Source organism: Heteronotia binoei, chromosome 5 (assembly GCF_032191835.1).
Source record: "Heteronotia binoei isolate CCM8104 ecotype False Entrance Well chromosome 5, APGP_CSIRO_Hbin_v1, whole genome shotgun sequence".
Lineage (NCBI taxonomy): Eukaryota > Metazoa > Chordata > Lepidosauria > Squamata > Gekkonidae > Heteronotia > Heteronotia binoei.
Window position 1 is genome coordinate 90,191,516 of NC_083227.1, and position 18,659 is coordinate 90,210,174.

General features: G+C 42.2%; 1 protein-coding gene across 1 annotated transcript; it reads right to left on the reverse strand.

The window, feature by feature from the left end:
- Positions 1–301: 301 nt before the first annotated feature.
- TMEM40 (transmembrane protein 40) lies at positions 302–18,271 on the reverse strand. Its single transcript, XM_060238810.1, has 9 exons — positions 18,208–18,271; positions 12,678–12,773; positions 8,492–8,527; positions 5,617–5,649; positions 4,106–4,165; positions 3,410–3,481; positions 3,254–3,328; positions 2,295–2,357; positions 302–552 (listed from the first exon to the last, which is right to left on the reverse strand). Exons 1-9 carry the CDS (start codon positions 18,269–18,271, stop codon positions 533–535), a joined length of 519 nt encoding a protein of 172 aa, XP_060094793.1. The 3' UTR covers positions 302–532.
- Positions 18,272–18,659: the final 388 nt, after the last annotated feature.

The window sequence follows — 18,659 nt, forward strand, 5'->3', positions numbered from 1 at the left end:
TGAAATATGGGTGGGCTGCTCTATTGGCTCAGTTTGTGGATTGGCTGATTTTTTCCAGATGCACAGAAGGCTAAGAAAGTGGTCTATACCACTGATATAAAAACGGCTGCCTCGTGTAACATTTTAATGCTACCTCTGTTTGGTAGCTCTCACTCAAACTGATCTTCCTGTACAAGTATTTAGATGAGACAAAGGAGTGACATTCAATGTCTTGTTTATGCAGCTTGGAGAATGTCAGGACAAGCCACAAAGAGCCTAATAAGTCAGGTATAGACTTAACTGTGCAGAACCAGACCCATCTATACAAAAGAGACAGGAATGAAATTTTTAGACCTAGTCATTATCTCTTAAACACATCCTACACTGAAGAGAAGAAAGGGGCAACTGGAGTGTTGTTTTTCTTCTCCCCAAGTGAGAGAAAACCACATTTGTATGTTTAATACACAGTTGTTATATCTTCGCCGTTATGACAGCTTTTCAAACACCTTGTTAACATTAAGGCCAAACGTTCATTTCAGTTCTCTTGAAATTTTCAGATCGTTTTCTTGAAACCTACGTGGTAAAAATCAACAAAGAAAAAGTCTTGTCATATGCTTATTTTTAAATGTTGGATAATGCAGTGCTGCCACCTTGTTTAATGGCTGTATCACTATCACAAATAAATCTGTGTTTGTGGAACTATCAGTGTATCTTTGACCCTATTGCTTTTTTATTTTTAATAAAAGAAGAAGACAATGAAAAGAAATTATAAAATCAAAACTATTTCTGTAGCTTTACCAGTAAATCAGCTATTGAGAACACTTATTTTCTCACTGTGTAGTAACAGCTCATACATCACAATGTTTAAATATACACTGAATGGATGAGAAAGGTTCATGCAACCTGTCTTCATTACCGCTTGTCTCCAGTTAAGTAATGTATTTATACCCAAATGTACTTTCAGGTGTGCAAAGTGTTTCATGTGTACTTTCTCAGTAATTACCATACATGCAGTATAAAGTAGGGAGTATTTTCTGCCGTGAGGCGGGGCTTCATTCAGATGTCACATTTAAAAAATTGCAGTGGGGAAGTTCTTGCTAATTTCCAGGCTCATATTCCCCTTCCTCCTTTTGCAAAGTACGTTGACCTTGAAGACAGGTGCCAAATTTAGATTTGTCTGTCATTGTGAAACATCTGGACACTGGATTAATTTCCTTCTCAGTCACTCAACTTCTAAACAGGATTCAGCTTGGTTTATTAGGAAGAAAACTAACCCTGGAAAGTCCAGGCATTTACATTTGGGCATAACTAAAATTAAAAAGACTTCCATCTTCAATCTCCATGGGATGGAACGAGGGAGTTTTGTTTTTTGTTTGATGTCTGACTGCAGTCTGAAAGAATAGGGACTTCTTAAAGGACATCTGAAAGGAGCTTTCCAGCTCACATGCTTGGCTGCTACACTACCCCAAATTAATATTAAGATGGAAGGTTCCTTCTTAAGGAGTACTGATAGCATAGACTGGACACATGTAATTTGAGAACATCCCTGAGAAAGCCTGATCTAGCTCTTAAGCATTTGCACATACATGCACATGGAGAAGGTAAGACTAAAGCAGATGCATGATCGATTTTTAATTCAGTTTACATGGTGTGTGGCACTTTGCAGTCTTTCTGTATCAAACAAAGTTACAGAAAGAGCCTCAAAGCAAGGACAAGACAGAAAGTGGACAACTGAGGTACAACGCCATGCCAATGCCACCCTCAGCCCACTCTAATTTGAATGCCAAGCAAGAGCACCACTGTTGCGTGGAACCAACCTCACAGTGCTTTCAGAATGCAGAGCAGAGTGATCAAATGCAGCCTTTTGCTGAACTGATTCTCTTGCATGCCTGCACTTGAGCAACATATGGAATGAGAACTGTATGATGTCTCTCAGCTTCACCACCAACTGTATCTCATTTCCCACATTTGCTTTTGCTGTTGTTTTAGCAAACTTGACCACCATGAATATTTATACTCGGTGGGATCTTACAGAGGTTTGAGTATATGTGTGTCATGCAACACTTGATTCTGAGAGCTGCTGTGAGGAATGAAGATGGAACTCCACTCTTTGAAGCTCTCTCTTTGCATAGTGTCTGTATTTTACCCTCGTTTTCTCCTTGAGTTTGTCTTTTTCCTGCCTCTTCATCACCCTCCCTTCTTTCCAAGCTCAGACTGAGAGCTTTTAAAAATTAATTCTAAAAAATAACCACTCAGTCTGGATCCTCTAACATATTGTGGAATTGGATGAAAGCACATCAAGAGTGTCTTATTACCTGGTAGTCTGGCTCTCTTAAGCAGGGGAACAAAACTATCCATGACAGCACGAATACGACACACTATTTTAAAAAACAAAACAACAAAATGAAGCATTTAGTTCAGAGTCTTTACATCCTAGGAAGAAAAACAAGTAGTATAAATCACCACACAAGAATGTAACATTTTTTAGTTATTAAATTAGATCACCCATAATTGTCTTCCTACTTCCCTGACCCAAGCCACCTTCCTTACTTCTCAGGAAGGGGGAGGTCCAGAGAGGAGAAAGCTGGAGCTTGGCCTGAGTGAAAAAAACTCTGTTTCCCCAGGCAGGAAGAAATTCTGCTTCCTTAAGATGAGGGCTAGAATGGGACAAAAGGTTTGGAACAATGGGAAGGATGTCACTATTTAACATCTGCTGCCCATTCACAATGTACCAGTCAATTAATACCATATTTCCAGCATAGGCACAGGTTCTCTTCACTCTACAAGTAAACTTCTGCTCCTCCCACCTGTCACACAGATTTCCACAATTTCGCCATTATTTATATTGTAGGTAAAGCACCTTGGATGCCAGTCTGGCTGAACAGAAGAAAATTAATTGAATGAAGTATAGCTTTGCTCTATTATTATTACTCTCTCAAAATATGAAGCCCCAGGGTAAACCTAGATGTGATGCCATGTTAAAGGAAATAAAAATGCTGTGAGTGCTCAATCCTGACCAGGCCTACAGTATGGCAGGCCAGGCATTCTTGTCCTCCCCACCCTCCCAATGCCTTTGCAAGCACCAGAATGGGTGTCACCCCTCCATAGCTTTTTTAACACTTGAAAAAACAATTATTTGTGGGGGTGATTAGAACTGGGCACCCACAGATGCAGTAGCATCTGTAGGTCAGATCCATGGACACCATCACGTCTAATTTGGCCTCAGACATGAATAAGAAGTAGTTTATTTTGTTATATAATATGGTATGTTTACCTAGGCCAAAATAGATTCCAGTTGTTTCCAAGGCTGCAAAGGTAATCAAACCAACACCAACGGAAACTGTCCAGTCTAAAAATTAGAACATGTATATGGTCAATTTTCTTCATTAGTCACTAGAATTGTAATCACTGTGTTACAGTTTTGACTTACCTTTATATCTGTAAAAGCAAATTAATAAGATTCCAACCGCAAAGCAAACAATGACAAAATGAAAGAATTGATCTGGGGGGGGAAACACAAGAAATTAAATGGCAAAATGTAAACCAAAGACCAAATTTAATGACCGAAGTCTAAAAAACAAAAGCAAAACCTATCTAAAACATAAAACTTTTCTTTTGGGGAGGAATGGAGGCTGTCATAATTCCAGTAATTTAGAGAATATAAAGATGTATGCTGCTAACAGCACTCAAAATAAATGATTTATGTATCTTTTCTAGATGCATTAATTTCTACACTGGAATATTGAATCAGCAAACCTCTTCACCCTATATATTATTTAACATATGGGAATATGCCTTATTCAAACATGGTTAGAGATGCCAAGTTAAGAGCATATTCAAAGGTTAATTGCTAAGAATGGTACAGCATATTTATGTGCTTGCTTCGGCAGCACATATACTAAAAATACAGCATATATAGTGTTCATTTGCTAAAGACTTCCAACCTGGATATGCCTAGTCTATGATCTAAGTCTGATTATATTATGGTGAAAGCAAAGCACTCTATAATAGTGCTCTTCGTTATTACTTTAGAATTCCAGGGCTAAATATTTTAAACAGGTTGATCTCTGTGATATAACTATTGAGCAAAGTTTCCATCCTAAGTTTAGGACAATTAAGTACTTACCATCTTTTTTTATCCACCACCTTGGATGTTCAGTCACATGGCAGATTCCCTTTTCAGACACTACACAAAATTAAATTTGAGTTAAAAAGTAATAGCCAGGCAGATTTATAAACCATTTTAAGTACAGTGGTTGAAGTTGCAACATGTCAATGTGGTCAATGGATTATTTGGCTAGATTTCTCTGAGAGATGTGTTTGGGCTCCAAATATCCTAGATATAGGCTAGACATTTCTGCAATAAGATTAAGAATAATTGTGAGTAAATGAGCCAATTCTGAAAACGGTTGTAGAATCAAGTAAACTATGATGGGTGCATGATAGGCATAAGACAGTTAACTCCCTGTTGTCTTCCAGTGTTATATAGTTGAATACTAGTGTTTGAAGCACACACTCTGAAACAGCTTTTCTAGCATTTTGCAGCACATTGTATGACTAATAATAGTACATAACCTGTCTGATAAGTTTACCCATTGAGGGCCCTTCACAAGAGGTAGAAAACACTCATTGGATGGAGAATATCTATCTATCTATCTATCTATCTATCTATCTATCTATCTATCTATCTATCTATCTATCTATCTATCTATCTATCTATCTATCTATCTATCTATCATCTATCTATCATCTATCTATCTATCTATCTATCATCCATCCATCCATCCATCCATCCATCCATCTATCTATCTTTAGATTTATGTCTTGCCCTTCCCGCAAATGGGCTCAGGGTAGATAACGTCAATACGATAAAACAATAAAAACAATTACAATAAATATCAGATAATAAAACAGTTAAAACAATTTAACAGTATTCCAGTTATGGGCTATAATACTGTGCTGGTTGTAGAATTACTGCCTAATCTGGGAATGGTTGGACCATAACTGAGCAATATAATCTTTGATGGTATCCTAGCATCTGAGGCTGCAACAGGGAGACTAACTGGTAGACTCCCACCACCTCAGCCATAGGCCTGGCAGAACAGCTCCATTTTCACAAGTAAATAGGTCATCTGAAAGCATGTTTCATCAGGCCAGGGCCAGGGCAGAGAAAGCCCTAGCCCTGGCTGAGGCTAAGCGAATGTCTCTTGGGCCAAGGACAAGATGGTTCGCAGAGTGCAAGGCTCCCTGGGGCACATATGCTCTGGCTTGGACTTGAAAACAACTGGATCTAAGTTGAGGGTAAGCAAACAAGGTCACCACTGTTTTCCAAAACTGCGGCTCTTTCTCCATAACAAAGTGAATATTAACTTGTTTGGAGAAAGGGGAAGGGCTCACCATAAAGACAAGCAAGACTCAGTCACCTAGTCTAGTTTGAGAATACTTCTTTCCATAAATAGATGTTTCTAAATCTGTAATCCTTTCTGAAAAGAGACAAAATGAGTCACCACAAGTTAAATAGCTTGATGTTTACAATTTCATATTCCAGATCAATAACTGGCAATAATATTCATATGAAAATTAAAATGTACATGTTATTAACAAAACATATCTTTGCACTCTGCAGTTGATATTTACCATCTGTACTTGCATCATGTCTGATCATTACCTCTGAAAAAGAACAACACGATATTCTATCACAATGAAGCTATCTCCTTGGAGTAAAAAACTTCAATTACATTTGTCATGTTTACGACAAGGCAACAGCTCTATCTGTTGATGGACGGCCACCCAGACTCCTCCCCAGACCATCTAACCAGGGCGCTGGAAGCAATGGCTGGTTGGTTGCAACTGAGCCGGCTGAAGCTTAATCCAACCAAAATGGAGGTCCTGAACATGAGCTGTGGGGGGCTAAGATCGGGCTCCCAGCTCCCCATCCTGGATGGCGCATCTCTTGTGCCAGCCCAGAAGGTGAGGAGTCTGGGTGTGATACTGGATGCCTCCCTCTCTATGGAGGCCCAGATCACAGTTGTTGCATGATCTGCCTTTTACCATCTCCGGCAGGTCAAGCAGCTAACACCTATCTGGCCCCTTGGGACAGTGATCCATGCAACGGTCACTTCCAGATTGGATTACTGTAACTCATTCTACACAGGCCTGCCCCTGAGGCTGACCCGGAAACTGCAGCAGGTGCAGAATGCGGAAGCACAATTACTGACTGAATCGCCTGTACGGGCGAGCAGTCGGCCGATGCTGCGTAGTTTGCACTGGCTACCAACTGAGTACCAGATCCGCTCAAGGTTTTAGTACTAACGTTTAAAGCCTTGCGCGACCTGGGACTGGCATACCCGCAGGACCGTCTCTCCCCATATGAGCCCTGGAGATCATTGCAATCAGCTGGCCAACATCTTCTGACCGTCTCTGGCCCAAGGGATGTCCGGCTTGCCTCAACCAGGGCCAGGGCTTTTTTGGCCCTGGCCCCAGTTGGTGGAATCAGCTCCCTCTAGACGTTCAGGCCCTGCCAGATGTGTTGCCATTCTGGAGGGCCTGTAAGACAGAGCTGTTCCGCCAGGCCTATCGCTGAGGCAGGCAGACGTCCTTACCCTATTATGTCATCAAACTGGCCTCCCAACACTTACTTAACTCGGGCCAATTACAGTTGACTTAAATGATGTGTCCACACCATGCCATGCCACTCAAATTCAACTTCTGAATTAATGGCTTAAATTTTAATCTGTGTTAATTGTTTGATTGCTGTATTATTTATTTCTTGATTGTTTTTACTGTTGATCTGATTGTTTTATTGTGTTGGAACCTGCCCTGAGCCCATTATGGGGAAGGGCAGGCTATAAGTTAACAGAAATAAATTAAATAAATAAATAAGAGAGAAAAATATTTTCAGAAATAAATAACAGAGTATTGCAAAACGTCTTCTCACTCATCAGACCTTCCCAGCAAGTGAGCAGTAGCGTTAGACAAAGACAACTGAAAATAAGTTTCAGTGACCACTAGAGGGAGCAACAAAAGAGTAAAATATCAAAAAGGCAGCAAGAAAATTGTAGATGTTTTGTTCAAGCTTAATTTCTTTTCTTTTTAATTTCTCAGTATAGTCACATCTCTTCCTCTTCTGCTTTGGAACACTGTAATCATGGATGCATTATACATTTTATGGCATCAAATGTATTTGGCCAAGGCATGTGCAAGAGACAGGGAACTCTAGCTACTCCAGGTAAGATGGCGCATGTGCCTGCATGGTATATGTAAGTGAACAAAGAAAACATTTTGCATGTATATGTGGAAGTAATGTGTGCTGTGATCCACCCTATCTCTCTAATTTATTCAGATATTGCAGGGTATTAGGAAACCTATAAGTCACCTTGAGCTCTGTAAAGAAGAAACATTGACTAATAAGTGTTTTAAATAAATTTTAAAAATAATAAAATACATTAATTTAAGCAGTTGTACAATAAGGGCTGAAATTGATTATATGTTCTCATTTTCTTTAGAAATCCCAGAGCATTAAACCTGGTACCGAGTTTAATGATAAATTGTCTATGCATGAAACATTTTGACTGAACACACTATAGTTTGTTTGTAATGTATTCTTTTCTGCTCATACTGACTTTTACGTAGGCTTCCCAACCCTCCCGCCCTGGCGGGGGACCCCAGGATTTCCACCCTCTTCCCCTAAAAAACGGAAGCGGGGGGAGGGGGTGGAAACGGCGCTGGGAAGCATGGCCAGCCGCTGCATCCCGGAGCTGGCGAGGCCGCCGTGCCACGCCGCTGCTGCCCCCTCCCCTCTCACCGCAGCTGCTCCTTCGAGATGAGCCCAGGCTGAGCCCATCTCAGAGGAGCAGCCAAGAGGCGGCAGCAGCGCAGGGGAGGGCGAGGCAGGCCAGGAGCATGGCGAGCCGCGAATCAGGGCCCTTCTAGGACCCGGACTCGCGGCTCGCCACGCCCCTGGCCCGCCTCCACCCCCCCTCCGCTTCCACCCCAGAGGCGGAGCGGGCGAGGCGGCAGCGGCGCGGCGGCCTCTTCTCTGCTCACCGTGGCTGCTCCTCCGAGATGGGCTCAGCCTGAGCCCATCTCGGAGGAGCAGCCACGGCGAGCAGAGAAGAGGCGTCAGCTGTGCAGCGGCGTCGCACGCTCCAAGACAGGGCGGCTCGCTGTTTCCCCCCTCCCCCTAGCTCCACCCCAGTGTCTCCTGGCTCCACCCCCAAAGTCTCCTGGCTCTACCCCCAAAGTCCCCAGATATTTTTGGGGTTGGACTTGGGAACCCAACTTTTACGAGATAACTATGAATACAAACCCATGTGACAATGTCCCCTTCACCACAAGGCTTTGTTTTAAAATAAAAGCACACCAAAGATGGAGGTGTGTTGCCCTTTCCTTTCCTGTCAGTTGTGTGCTCCAAATTGTTCTCCATCCAACTTTAAAACTGGTGCTTGGTCTCTGTTAATGCACATATGTGTTAATACCATGCCACTGACAGATGTGATTTCAGAGTACATACCTGATTCACTGTATGGAATTATTTCTTTGGATGAATCTAAAATGATGCACAAATACAGAACCGTTAACCATATTTATTTGTTGTTGGGAAACAGCACTTGGACGCTCTGCTACTATTGTATCAACTTATAGAATGAGGTTTTGAAAGATAGGAATTCTCCTGGAAGATCCTTCAGTGGTATGGTATGAGTATGAAGTCTCAGGCCCTCTCTCAGTTGGCTAGCTGGGAGAATCAGGAACTAGCAGATTTTGGTAACCAGGAGCAGAATCACCAAGTGGAGAGGCAGTAGGACAGGGAGAGCAGGATGGGATTTTCTGGTCTCTTGTCACCTGCCTCATTTACATATTATGCCATACCCCCTGATGCCAAGCCAGCCAGAACTGTGTTCCTGTGCATTCCTGTTCAAAGAAAGCCATATATATATAAAGGTAAAGGTAGTTCCTGTTCAAAGAAAGCCATATATATATATATATATATATATATATATATATATATATATATATATATATATATATATATATATATATATATATATATATATATATATATATATATATATATATATATATATATAGGTAAAGGTAGTCCCCTGTGCAAGCACCAGTCATTTCCAATTCTGGGGAGACATTGCATCATGACGTTTTCATGGCAGACTTTTTACAGTGTGGTTTGCCATTGCCTGCCCCAGTCATCTACACTTCCCCCCCAGCAAGCTGGGTACTCATTTTACCGACCTCGGAAGGATGGAAGGCTGAGTCAACCTGGAGCTGGCTACCTTGTGAGGAAAAACCCCTTACAAAACATCGTAATCACCAACTTGGTTGCCAGAGCACCTGGAGAAGTGACTCACACACGTCTGGCCAGAGAGTGTGAAACCTATCCAGGGGCAAAAGGGACCCATGCAATACTAGCAGCCATAATGCTACAAAGGCACTCAAGACCACTACAAGAGTACCCAACAGGAGAACAGATGGCTTCCCGTCATTCTGTATGACGTCCATCCCGGCCATAAAGCGGAGAAAACTGCACCGCCAGGAGCTATTCAGGCAAACGATTTTGAAGCCCTGACCATGGAATCCACCATGGAGGGCTAACACCACACGCAGCCATCTTCCTACAAGGCCTGACTCCATTCCAGCAAAACGGACGGTTCATGTACTCGACAGATGTCACCTGTGCCTGCAAGCAATCTACCCACCCCAGGAGTGGCTAATCGTCCAACCGCCACTGCCTTTGTCTAACTCAAGACAAAGACTGGTGCCAAAGAGAAGACAGAAGAAGAGGAAGACCATCTTCAGCCAAAGCCAAGTTCCCTTGTGCAAACCGGGTGTTACCTAGGCAATGATTTGACTCTCTGTTGTCACTCTTTTAGATAAGTTTATTAGTCTTAATCATCTCCCCACCCAGTAATCTCTCCTATTCTTCTCCCGAACGGTCATTTTGGAGCCTCACCATGGTCCATTTCAACCTGAAAGTTCACTCAGGTATCCAGGATCCAAGCAAGTCCATTGGTCAGGAATGGACACCCAATTAGGTGACACCAATGAACTTTCTATTGGCTCTCACAGTAGTTCAGCCGTTATGGTCACTGCAAAGCCTCCCCTTTTTGGGAGGTCATGCATCAGCTGACCACCTTCCTCCTCCCTCGTACCTCCCATACCGTAAGGGCTCAAGAGAGTCCTTATAACCTGTGGACTAGCTACCCACAGGTGTGCATCTAGCAGTATCCCAATTTCCGCTGCCTAGATCCATCCCCCATTCTAAAGCCAAGTTTCGGGTCCCCTCTCCCACTTCCTCGCTCGCCATTGGAGCCTTCCTTGAAGACTACGATCGGTAAGTATCACCCTGTTCGTCTACCCTTGTGTTCCCCTATCTCTCTCTCTATTTTTCTTAGGACTGTGTGTATGATTTTATGATTTTATGTGTATGATGAGTATTTTATCTTGTATGGAAGCCTATATTTTTGTTAATAAATTTTAATTGTTTTACTTAATTAGAGTCCCTAATATTTTAAGCATTAATTTCTGGACGTGGAATCCTGTATACACAGGTAAAAGTTCCTGACTAAGCCAGGTGCCCACCTGACAATTCCCCAACCCTGTTTTGAGGGCATTTTGGCTTACAACCTGAACCCAGCTTCCACCAGGATCGAAACTCAGGTTGTGAGCAGAGAGGTTGGGCTGTAGTACTGCGGCCTTACCACTCTGCGCAACGGACCTCTTTTTATATATATATATATATGGAGGTAACTATGAACTTACATAGTCAGGACCAAAGGCAGGTGGCAAGAGACCAGAAAATCCCATCCTGCTCTCCTTGTTCTACTGCCCTTCCACTTGGTGATTCTGCTCCTATATATCTAATTTTCTTAGGGAGATAATTAAATTTGGTATAATTGATATTATATCTTTAAAATATTATACAGTAGCATTTCTCTTGACCAACTCAGAACCAAAGGTAGGTATAATATAAAATTTGATAAAACTGTACAAACCACAAAGTTAAAAAGCAATAATTGTGTTGTTATTTGGGGGGGGCTTCATCTTTTAAAGTGCAAATTATACTCTAGTTACTAGACTGTTCAGTGTGTTGCTGGAACCAGGTTTCTTTTGCAAGTGGTGTGAATGCAAAATATCCAGCACCTTGGTAGACTGGGAAGAGAAACTGAAGCTGACATATTACAAAGTCAAATAAGAAACATTTATTTAATTACACTCAGGGATACTGTTAGTCCTATATGTTTAACTATATAAAACTTTGCTTTACTACACAATGGAGAGTTTCAGACTAAAGGAATTCTGTTCAAGTTAATTTGACTCATTTTATCACTGTTTTAACCAATTAGAACTCATGCAGGTCTAGATTATAGCCTCTAGTGGGTTTATGTGCTAGATCTCTTGTATCAGCTTTTTTATTCAGGTTAGCTGAGCATCGTGAGGCTGAACCCTCTCAGCTGAGTGCCTTTGCTGGTATCTGTGTTCTGGACTGTGGATCTCCTGCTCCACTTTTTTAACTACAAAAAAAAAATTGAAAAAGCCAGTATATAAGTGCTGAATTGTAAGGGAGGGAGGGGAGCTATTCTTTTGCCTTGAGGTAGGACTGGAATGAGGTGGTAGGAACGTGACCTGTTTGGAACTTAGAAATTGCATTTTAAATGTTTCTACACATAAGATACTTTCTACAAATGGAAGACTAACACAGTGGGGTCAGGCTGAACAAGAACCCCTTGCTTTGTTGTACCAGATTTTAACTTGCAAGGAGGTTTTTTTATTTTTAACATTGATTGGCATTAAGAACAATGGCATCTCCTAACTGTACCCTGAAGTGGTACAACCTATTACACCATCATCATGTAGAATAGGCTTAAGGTAATATTATATAGTATTTTTGGTACAAAAAGAACAAAAATGTTCCATTATGAAATGTTTGGTGGGGAATTCTAGAATGTATTCCACATTCTACTCCAGCATACATGCAAAGAGGCCTCTTCTCTATTTATCTTTTTACCGCATGTGGGAAAGCAGTAGGGCAGCAGAGTTGCCAGCCCCTCTTAGTGATAGATGGAGAAAAATTAACTGTCAGAAAAACAGTGGGATGGGGGGGGGTGTGTGATGACAAAATGCCTCTCTAGGTTTTACCACAGAGTGTATGGTGATTTGCAGAGAAGTGTGATGTCACAGCCAGGTTTCCCCTTGAAGTGATATTACGCTATTTCTGATAGCTGCTCCCCATATCTCCATGCACCATCTGCTGGTTGCCAGGCTGATCTTGGCAATACTAGAAAGCAGTTAGAAGAGGGGACATTTATGTGGAAAAATGCAAGAAGGGTATTCCTACCATTTTTTATGCATCCAATCACAGTCTCTAATGCTGCATTTCACATTTATTTTGCAGTCAGGAGAAGGGTTATCAACTCAGGGTTGGGAAGTCCCTGGAGATTTGGGGGTGGATTGTGAGGAGGGCAGGATTTGGGGAGGGGAGGGAAGAGGCTTCAGCAGGGTCTAATGCCATGGAGTTCACCCTCCAAAGCAGCCATTTTCTCCAGAGGAACTGATCTTTGTAGTCTGGAGATCAGTTGTCTTTTCTGGAAATCTCCAAGCCCTGGTGACCCTGATCAGGATGCTATTCACTGTATCATGTAGGTTGGCTCCATATTCCTTGAACAAATAAAAGCTTCTTTTGCTACCTTCTGGTTGACTGTGCTGTTCCAGCTCCCCCGCCAAACTTTCATCTTCACTGTCTTCTTGAGATCTTGTTTTTTTAACTAGTTTTTGTTTCCCATCTGTTAAAGAAATCATACCATGGGTGATTAATTAAAGCTTTGTGCAGAGCACTGAACAAGGAAGGTATTCCCATATCTGCTGGTAACAGAACTGTTGCTTTAAACCAGTGATCCCCAGTGTGGCACTTGTGGACACCATGTCTCTTATCAAAGTATTTGTGGGTGTCCATTTGCTTCTTTTCCAAAGAACCAGTCCATGCTTTCCTCTACGTCACTGAAGCAGGAAGTCCTTTAAAAGTCTCCAGGAAGCATTACCTTTAGGTCTGCAAGGAGTACCTCATTCAAAAACAGCTGACTCCCATTATTGGCTTAGAAAATGAAAACTTTTAAAAAATTGTCCTCACTTCCACAGTGATTATTTTGCATATAGTCCTGTTTCCCACTCCCAGGAGAGCCATTTTGTGCCCATTCTCAGCATTTCAAAAATGTCTACATTGTCAACAACCCTAGGGCCCCAAGATTAAACAAGAATGTTTCATTGATAACTGTACCAGTACTAACCAATCCTACAATTCCTATCAAGTATTGGTGGTGTGTATGTGTCCTTATGTACTCAGAATCATACTGAAGTTTGCCAATGAGAAAGCAGAAACTCCTTATCTAATTATTCAAGGCCAATGTATGTGTTGCACTATTTAAAACCAGGAGCTCTGATGATGACTTCAGAAACAAGACTGACCAAGCAGTAAAACAAGTGGTCATATTGGTCTGCAGTGCAAATTGTGTGGTTCAATTGTGCACCTAAATTAATATCTTGCCACTGCTACCACTTAGATGTCAAGTACAAAGAGGGGAGGATTGTCAGCTCCAAGCAGGGAAGATTTGAGGGCAGAGCTTGGACAGGGGAAGTTCCTTAGCAAGGATGGGATACACAGGGGTATCAAACTTACAGCCTGTGGGTCATCAATGGTCCACCCAGTGCCGTTCATGTAGAAAAGGCCCAGCAGGCACTCATTTGTATATCAGGCCACTCCCCCTAACACCAAGCCAGCTGGAACTGTGTTCCTGTGCAATCCTACTTAAAAGAAAAACACCCTGGGCCCACCCATGACATTAATCCATCCCACAGCTCTTTTCTCCCACATCTCCTCCTCCCCTGCCTGTCCTCACCCTTTGAAGCTGGAGGCTGCTGAAGTTCCCAGCTCCCTTGGACTTGTCTTTGCCAGTATTCTTCTGGGCTTGCAACATTGCAAAAAAATGCTGAATGGATTTTCCATTAAGGTCTCTGCACCCAGATAGTTTCTAGCAATAGAAACAGTGCTTTGGGACTAGAATGACAGCCCCTAGAATAGAATGATGGTCCCTAGTAATAGAATCTGTGTTCTGGTACTGGAATGACAGTATGCAGATGGAATGACACTTGGGAGTAGCAGATGAAGACGAAGAAGACTGCAAATATATACCCCACCCTTCTCTCTGAATCAGAGACTCAGAGAGGTTTACAATCTCCTATATCTTCTCCCACCACAACAGACACCCTGAAAGAGAGTGAGGTGGGTGGGTCTGAGAGGGCTCTCACAGCAGCTGCCCTTTCAAGGACAACTCCTGCAATAGCTATGACTGACCCAAGGCAACAGCATTCAAGGAATGGAATTCCACTCTGGGGGCCCTCATTCCAATCCCAGAATGCTTCTGTTACTCCCAGGGACTGTCGTTTCACTCTGGGGGCTGTCATTCCAGTCCCAGAGTAGTCTTTCTGGGCCCAGCTACCTTAATGGAAAATCCATTTCACATTTTCCATGTAACTTTGTCTGTGCTGCAATGTATTTCAACGTAGTAGAGCTCATGTAGTTTCACTTTCCAGTTTTGTATGCTGCTGAAGCTGTTGCCTACTGGAGTTATCTCTGTGCAAATAAATGGATGATGTTTTGAGCCAAGTTGTTTCTGCTGAATGGACCTGAAAATGGGTGCCTGAGTGAGTATTCTAACCTGAGAACTCATAGCCAAGGGGGGAGATTACACTGGAGAGCCATGAGTAAACTGAGGGAAGACATTTGCACTGTCCAGCCATTTCATGTTTTCCTATGCTCAGAGCATTTTATATTTTCGGTTTCTGCTGTGATCTTTGTGCTTTTTCTTGATGTTTTATTTTTAAAATTGCATTGCTAAACCCCACTATTTTTCCACCTTTCCATTTTAGACAGGCATCTTTTGGGGGGGGGGAGGTTTGGGAGGTGTGAGTTTTCAAAGACTGCTAAATAAACAAAATATTGCAAGAGTTTTTAAAGCATGTTTGTATTTTAAGTAAAAAAACCCCCACAATGTCTTGCATTGTGTTTGTATCCTTTATAGGTTTGCCAGTCCCCAAGTGTGGTCAGGGGATCCCCCAGTTTTGCAGGCTTCTCCTCACTGCCAGCCAGCTGGCCAGAGTGGGTAATCCCTGCCCCAACAGCTACCATGTTCCTTTAGATCTCAGGCAGGTTCAGAAGCTTGCAATTGCTTCTGTTTTGGAAGGTTTATGTGTGCCTTTAAATCTCAGCAAGATTGAAGCTGCAGGAGGGGGTGAGCAGGAAGAGACATGTATGCATGTGAGAAAGGAAGCAAGAGAGCCCAATACCTCTGTTCATTTTGCATTCCTTTCAGAAACTTTTTGCATAGTAAAAGGGATAGTAAAGCGTTAACTAGAACCTGAGTATGGATAGAGGAAAAGTCCACCCCCTAGAACTCTTCGTAAGTTGGTTGGCTGCTTTGTGAGTGTGTGTGTGTGTGTGTGTGGTATGTGTGAAAGAGAAAGAAAGAGAGAGTTCACTTTCATTTTAGTGGAAGTACAGCTTCAGTAGAACCATTTGAATGCAAAAAAAGAGAGGTGGAAACGAAGAGTGTATTCAGAAGAATTGCACTGCTGTATTTTTATTTATTTATTTTTAGGGAAAGGGAATGTCTCCTGGCTCTATCCTCAAAGTCCCCAGATATTTCCTGAGTTGGACGTGGCAACCCTAATCCTTTATAAAGTTTATATCTCCACCACCTGGCATTATATTTCATGACATGCATGGCCTGGCCCCACAAAGTCCTATTTATGTCAGATCCGGCCCTCATAACAAATGTGTTCAACACCCCCAGCATAGAATCTACCCTCCAAAGCTGCCATTTTTCTATAGTAGAACTGTTGTGTTATCTGTAGATTAGTCAAAATTCCAGGTGAACTTCAAGTCCCTCTTAGAGGTTGACAACCACAAAAGAGGGCAAGTGTTACTATCAGTATGAATACTTTAGTCAGTGGCATATTCACAAAGTTGTTGAAACTGAAACAAAAAATATATTAATGAAGAATACTTATAGACAGCTGTAGACTAAAAATACAATTATAGACGAAAGATACAAATGCTATAGACTAAAGAAAGCTGAAATATGGTTGTAAATCAATTCTAAGGCACAACCAGATTCAGAAATCTAGAATAAGCGCGTTCAGGGCTTTTTTTGGTGGAAAAAGCACAGAAGGAACTCCTTAGCATATTACACCACACCCTAATATTAGCATATTAGTTCATTAACATATTAGGTCACACACTCGTTAGCATATTAGGCTACACCAGCTGGGATAATCAAGTGCAACTGGACCCGGGGGTAGCCAGCTTTGCCCCCCCACCTGCCACCCCTCTCTCCCTCCATGCAGAAACTGCAGCTGCTCCCACCAGAACCTTTAAAGGCAGCCACAAACCCCAGCAGCAGACCTTCAGAAGACAATGCCCACCACTCAAGGAAGGGAGGGAGGGAGGGAATGAAATAGATGGGGGAGGGAGAAGGGAGGGAGAGATGGAAAGAAAGCAACTAACTGTAAATGTATTCTCCAAGCTACCAGCTGGTTTGGCTTGGAGAAGTGATTTAAAGAAAGAAATGCCTCCTCCAAGCCAGCAAATGTGGTGGTGGTGGGGGTGGTGGTGGCAGCTTTGAGAGCCACATAATATATGTGAAATAGCCACATAAGGCTCCCAAGCCACAGTTTGGCCACCCCTGGTCTAAAAGGTACCACTGGACTCAAAATTCATATTAGGCTAAACTTCCCATAAGTCTTTTCACCTACTAACATAACCTCAATCTTATTGGACTGAGTTTCAACTTATTGGCCCTTGTCTAACAGTTACAGAATCAGATACTTGTTCATATTACATAGGAAGCTGCCTTCCACTGAATCAGACCCTTGGTCCATCAAGTCAGTATTGTCTACTCAAAGGTTTTTCACACCTACTTGCCTGGACCCTTTTTAGTTGGAGATGCAGGGATTGAACCTGGGACCTTCTGCTTACCAAGCAGATGCTCTGCCACTGAGCCACCATCCCTCCCTTATTAGAATATCCATAGCCTCATCCTAATTAGATGCAAAGGAGAAACTGATCTGAGTCTTGTCAGCATACAAGTGATACATCATTCTAGTTCAGGGATGTCAAACTCATTTGTTAGGAGGGCCAGATCTAACATAAATGGGACTTTGTGGGACCAAGTCATGTGTGTTCTAAATGTATGCCAGATAGAAGAGATATAGACTTTATAAAGGACACAGGCAAACACAATTAAAGATATTATTTTTTATCTTAAAATACAAACATGCTTAAAATTCTTGCAATGTTTTGTTAGGAAAGGTAGGAGAATAGTGGGATTTTGCAATGCAATTTTAAAAATAAAACATCAAGACAAAGCACAAGGCTCACCCAGCAGAAAACTAAAAGTACAAAATGCTTTCAGCCTGGGAAAACATGAAATGGCAGGGCATTTCAAGCCCCCACCCCAGTCTACTCAGTTTAGCAATGGCTCTCCAGTATAATATTCCTCTTTGGCTGTAGGTTCCCAAGGTTAGAGTCCTTAGTAGGCACTAGCCCTCATGTCCATTAAGAGACAAAGCTGACTCAGAGCATCAACATTCAATTTGCAAGGACACAATTCTAGGAAGCTAGAGAGAGAGAGAGAGCAAACAGACTGACTGACAGAGAAAGAGAGAGAGAGAGAGAGTGGGGGAGTGGAAATAAAGCAAATAGGGAGAAAAGAAAGACTAACAGAAAGAAATCAATTAATGAAAGGGAGGGAGGGGGAAGGAAGGAAGAAAGAAAGAAAGAAAGAAAGAAAGAAAGAAAGAAAGAAAGAAGGAAAGAAAGAAAGAAAGAAAGGAAGAAAGAAAGAAAGGAAGAAAGGAAGGAAGGAAGGAAGGAAGGAAGGAAGGAAGGAAGGAAGGAAGGAAGGAAGGAAGGAAGGAAGGAAGGAAGGAAGGAAGGAAGGAAGGAAGGAAGGATGGGAGCAACTCACCTGTAAACTGCTGATTCTTAGGAAGCCTGCGCTCTGCAGCTTGGCCCCCTGAGTCCCCCCTGAACAGCCGGGAAGCTGCCTAGGCTGAGCCAGAATGCTGCCCAGGCCAGCCAGAATAGCGTTCCAGTGCATTCCAGCTCAAAGAAAGCCCTGAGTGCATTTAAATCTGTATTCCTATCTTTTCAAATATGCATACCAATTGAGGGACTGAGAAACACTCGAAGGCTGCTTATAAATGGGGATGATTTCTTGTCGTCCATTGACCATGCCAATGAATGAGGGGAAGTCCAAAAATCTATACCTTTCTATCCATATGGTGACCAAAACTGCTTTGAGTACAGTCTTTCTGAAAAGATTATACCAAAATAGGAATGGGAGAAAATGCAATGAGGCAGGGGAAAACCAGAATGTGAACAGCTGCACAACACTGTTGTATTGAACCTCCCCCATCCCAATCTGAAGTCAGGGAGGCAAAGAAGAGCTAATCATCTTTGTGGAAGCAATTTAAGTGGCATTTGTGAATTAGTCCACATAGTTAAAACTGGAGGAGACACTTCACCAGTCTGCCAAACACTGGGGACAGGAGCATACAAAAACAGTCAACTCTGTCTTTGCTAACTTGCTTGAGACTGGATGAAGATATTCCAG

Bases quoted from the DNA above. Each gene is read 5' to 3' on its own strand.
- TMEM40 (XM_060238810.1), bottom strand. From the start codon at position 18,271: ATGGACGACAAGAAATCATCCCCATTTATAAGCAGCCTTCGAGTGTTT. The intron at 3,329-3,409 runs GTAAGTCAAAAC...TCTAATTTTTAG, and splicing joins TTGCTTTTACAGATATAAAG to ACTGGACAGTTTCCGTTGGT. The intron at 2,358-3,253 runs GTAAACATACCA...TTTTTAAAATAG, and splicing joins TGGAATCTATTTTGGCCTAG to TGTGTCGTATTCGTGCTGTC.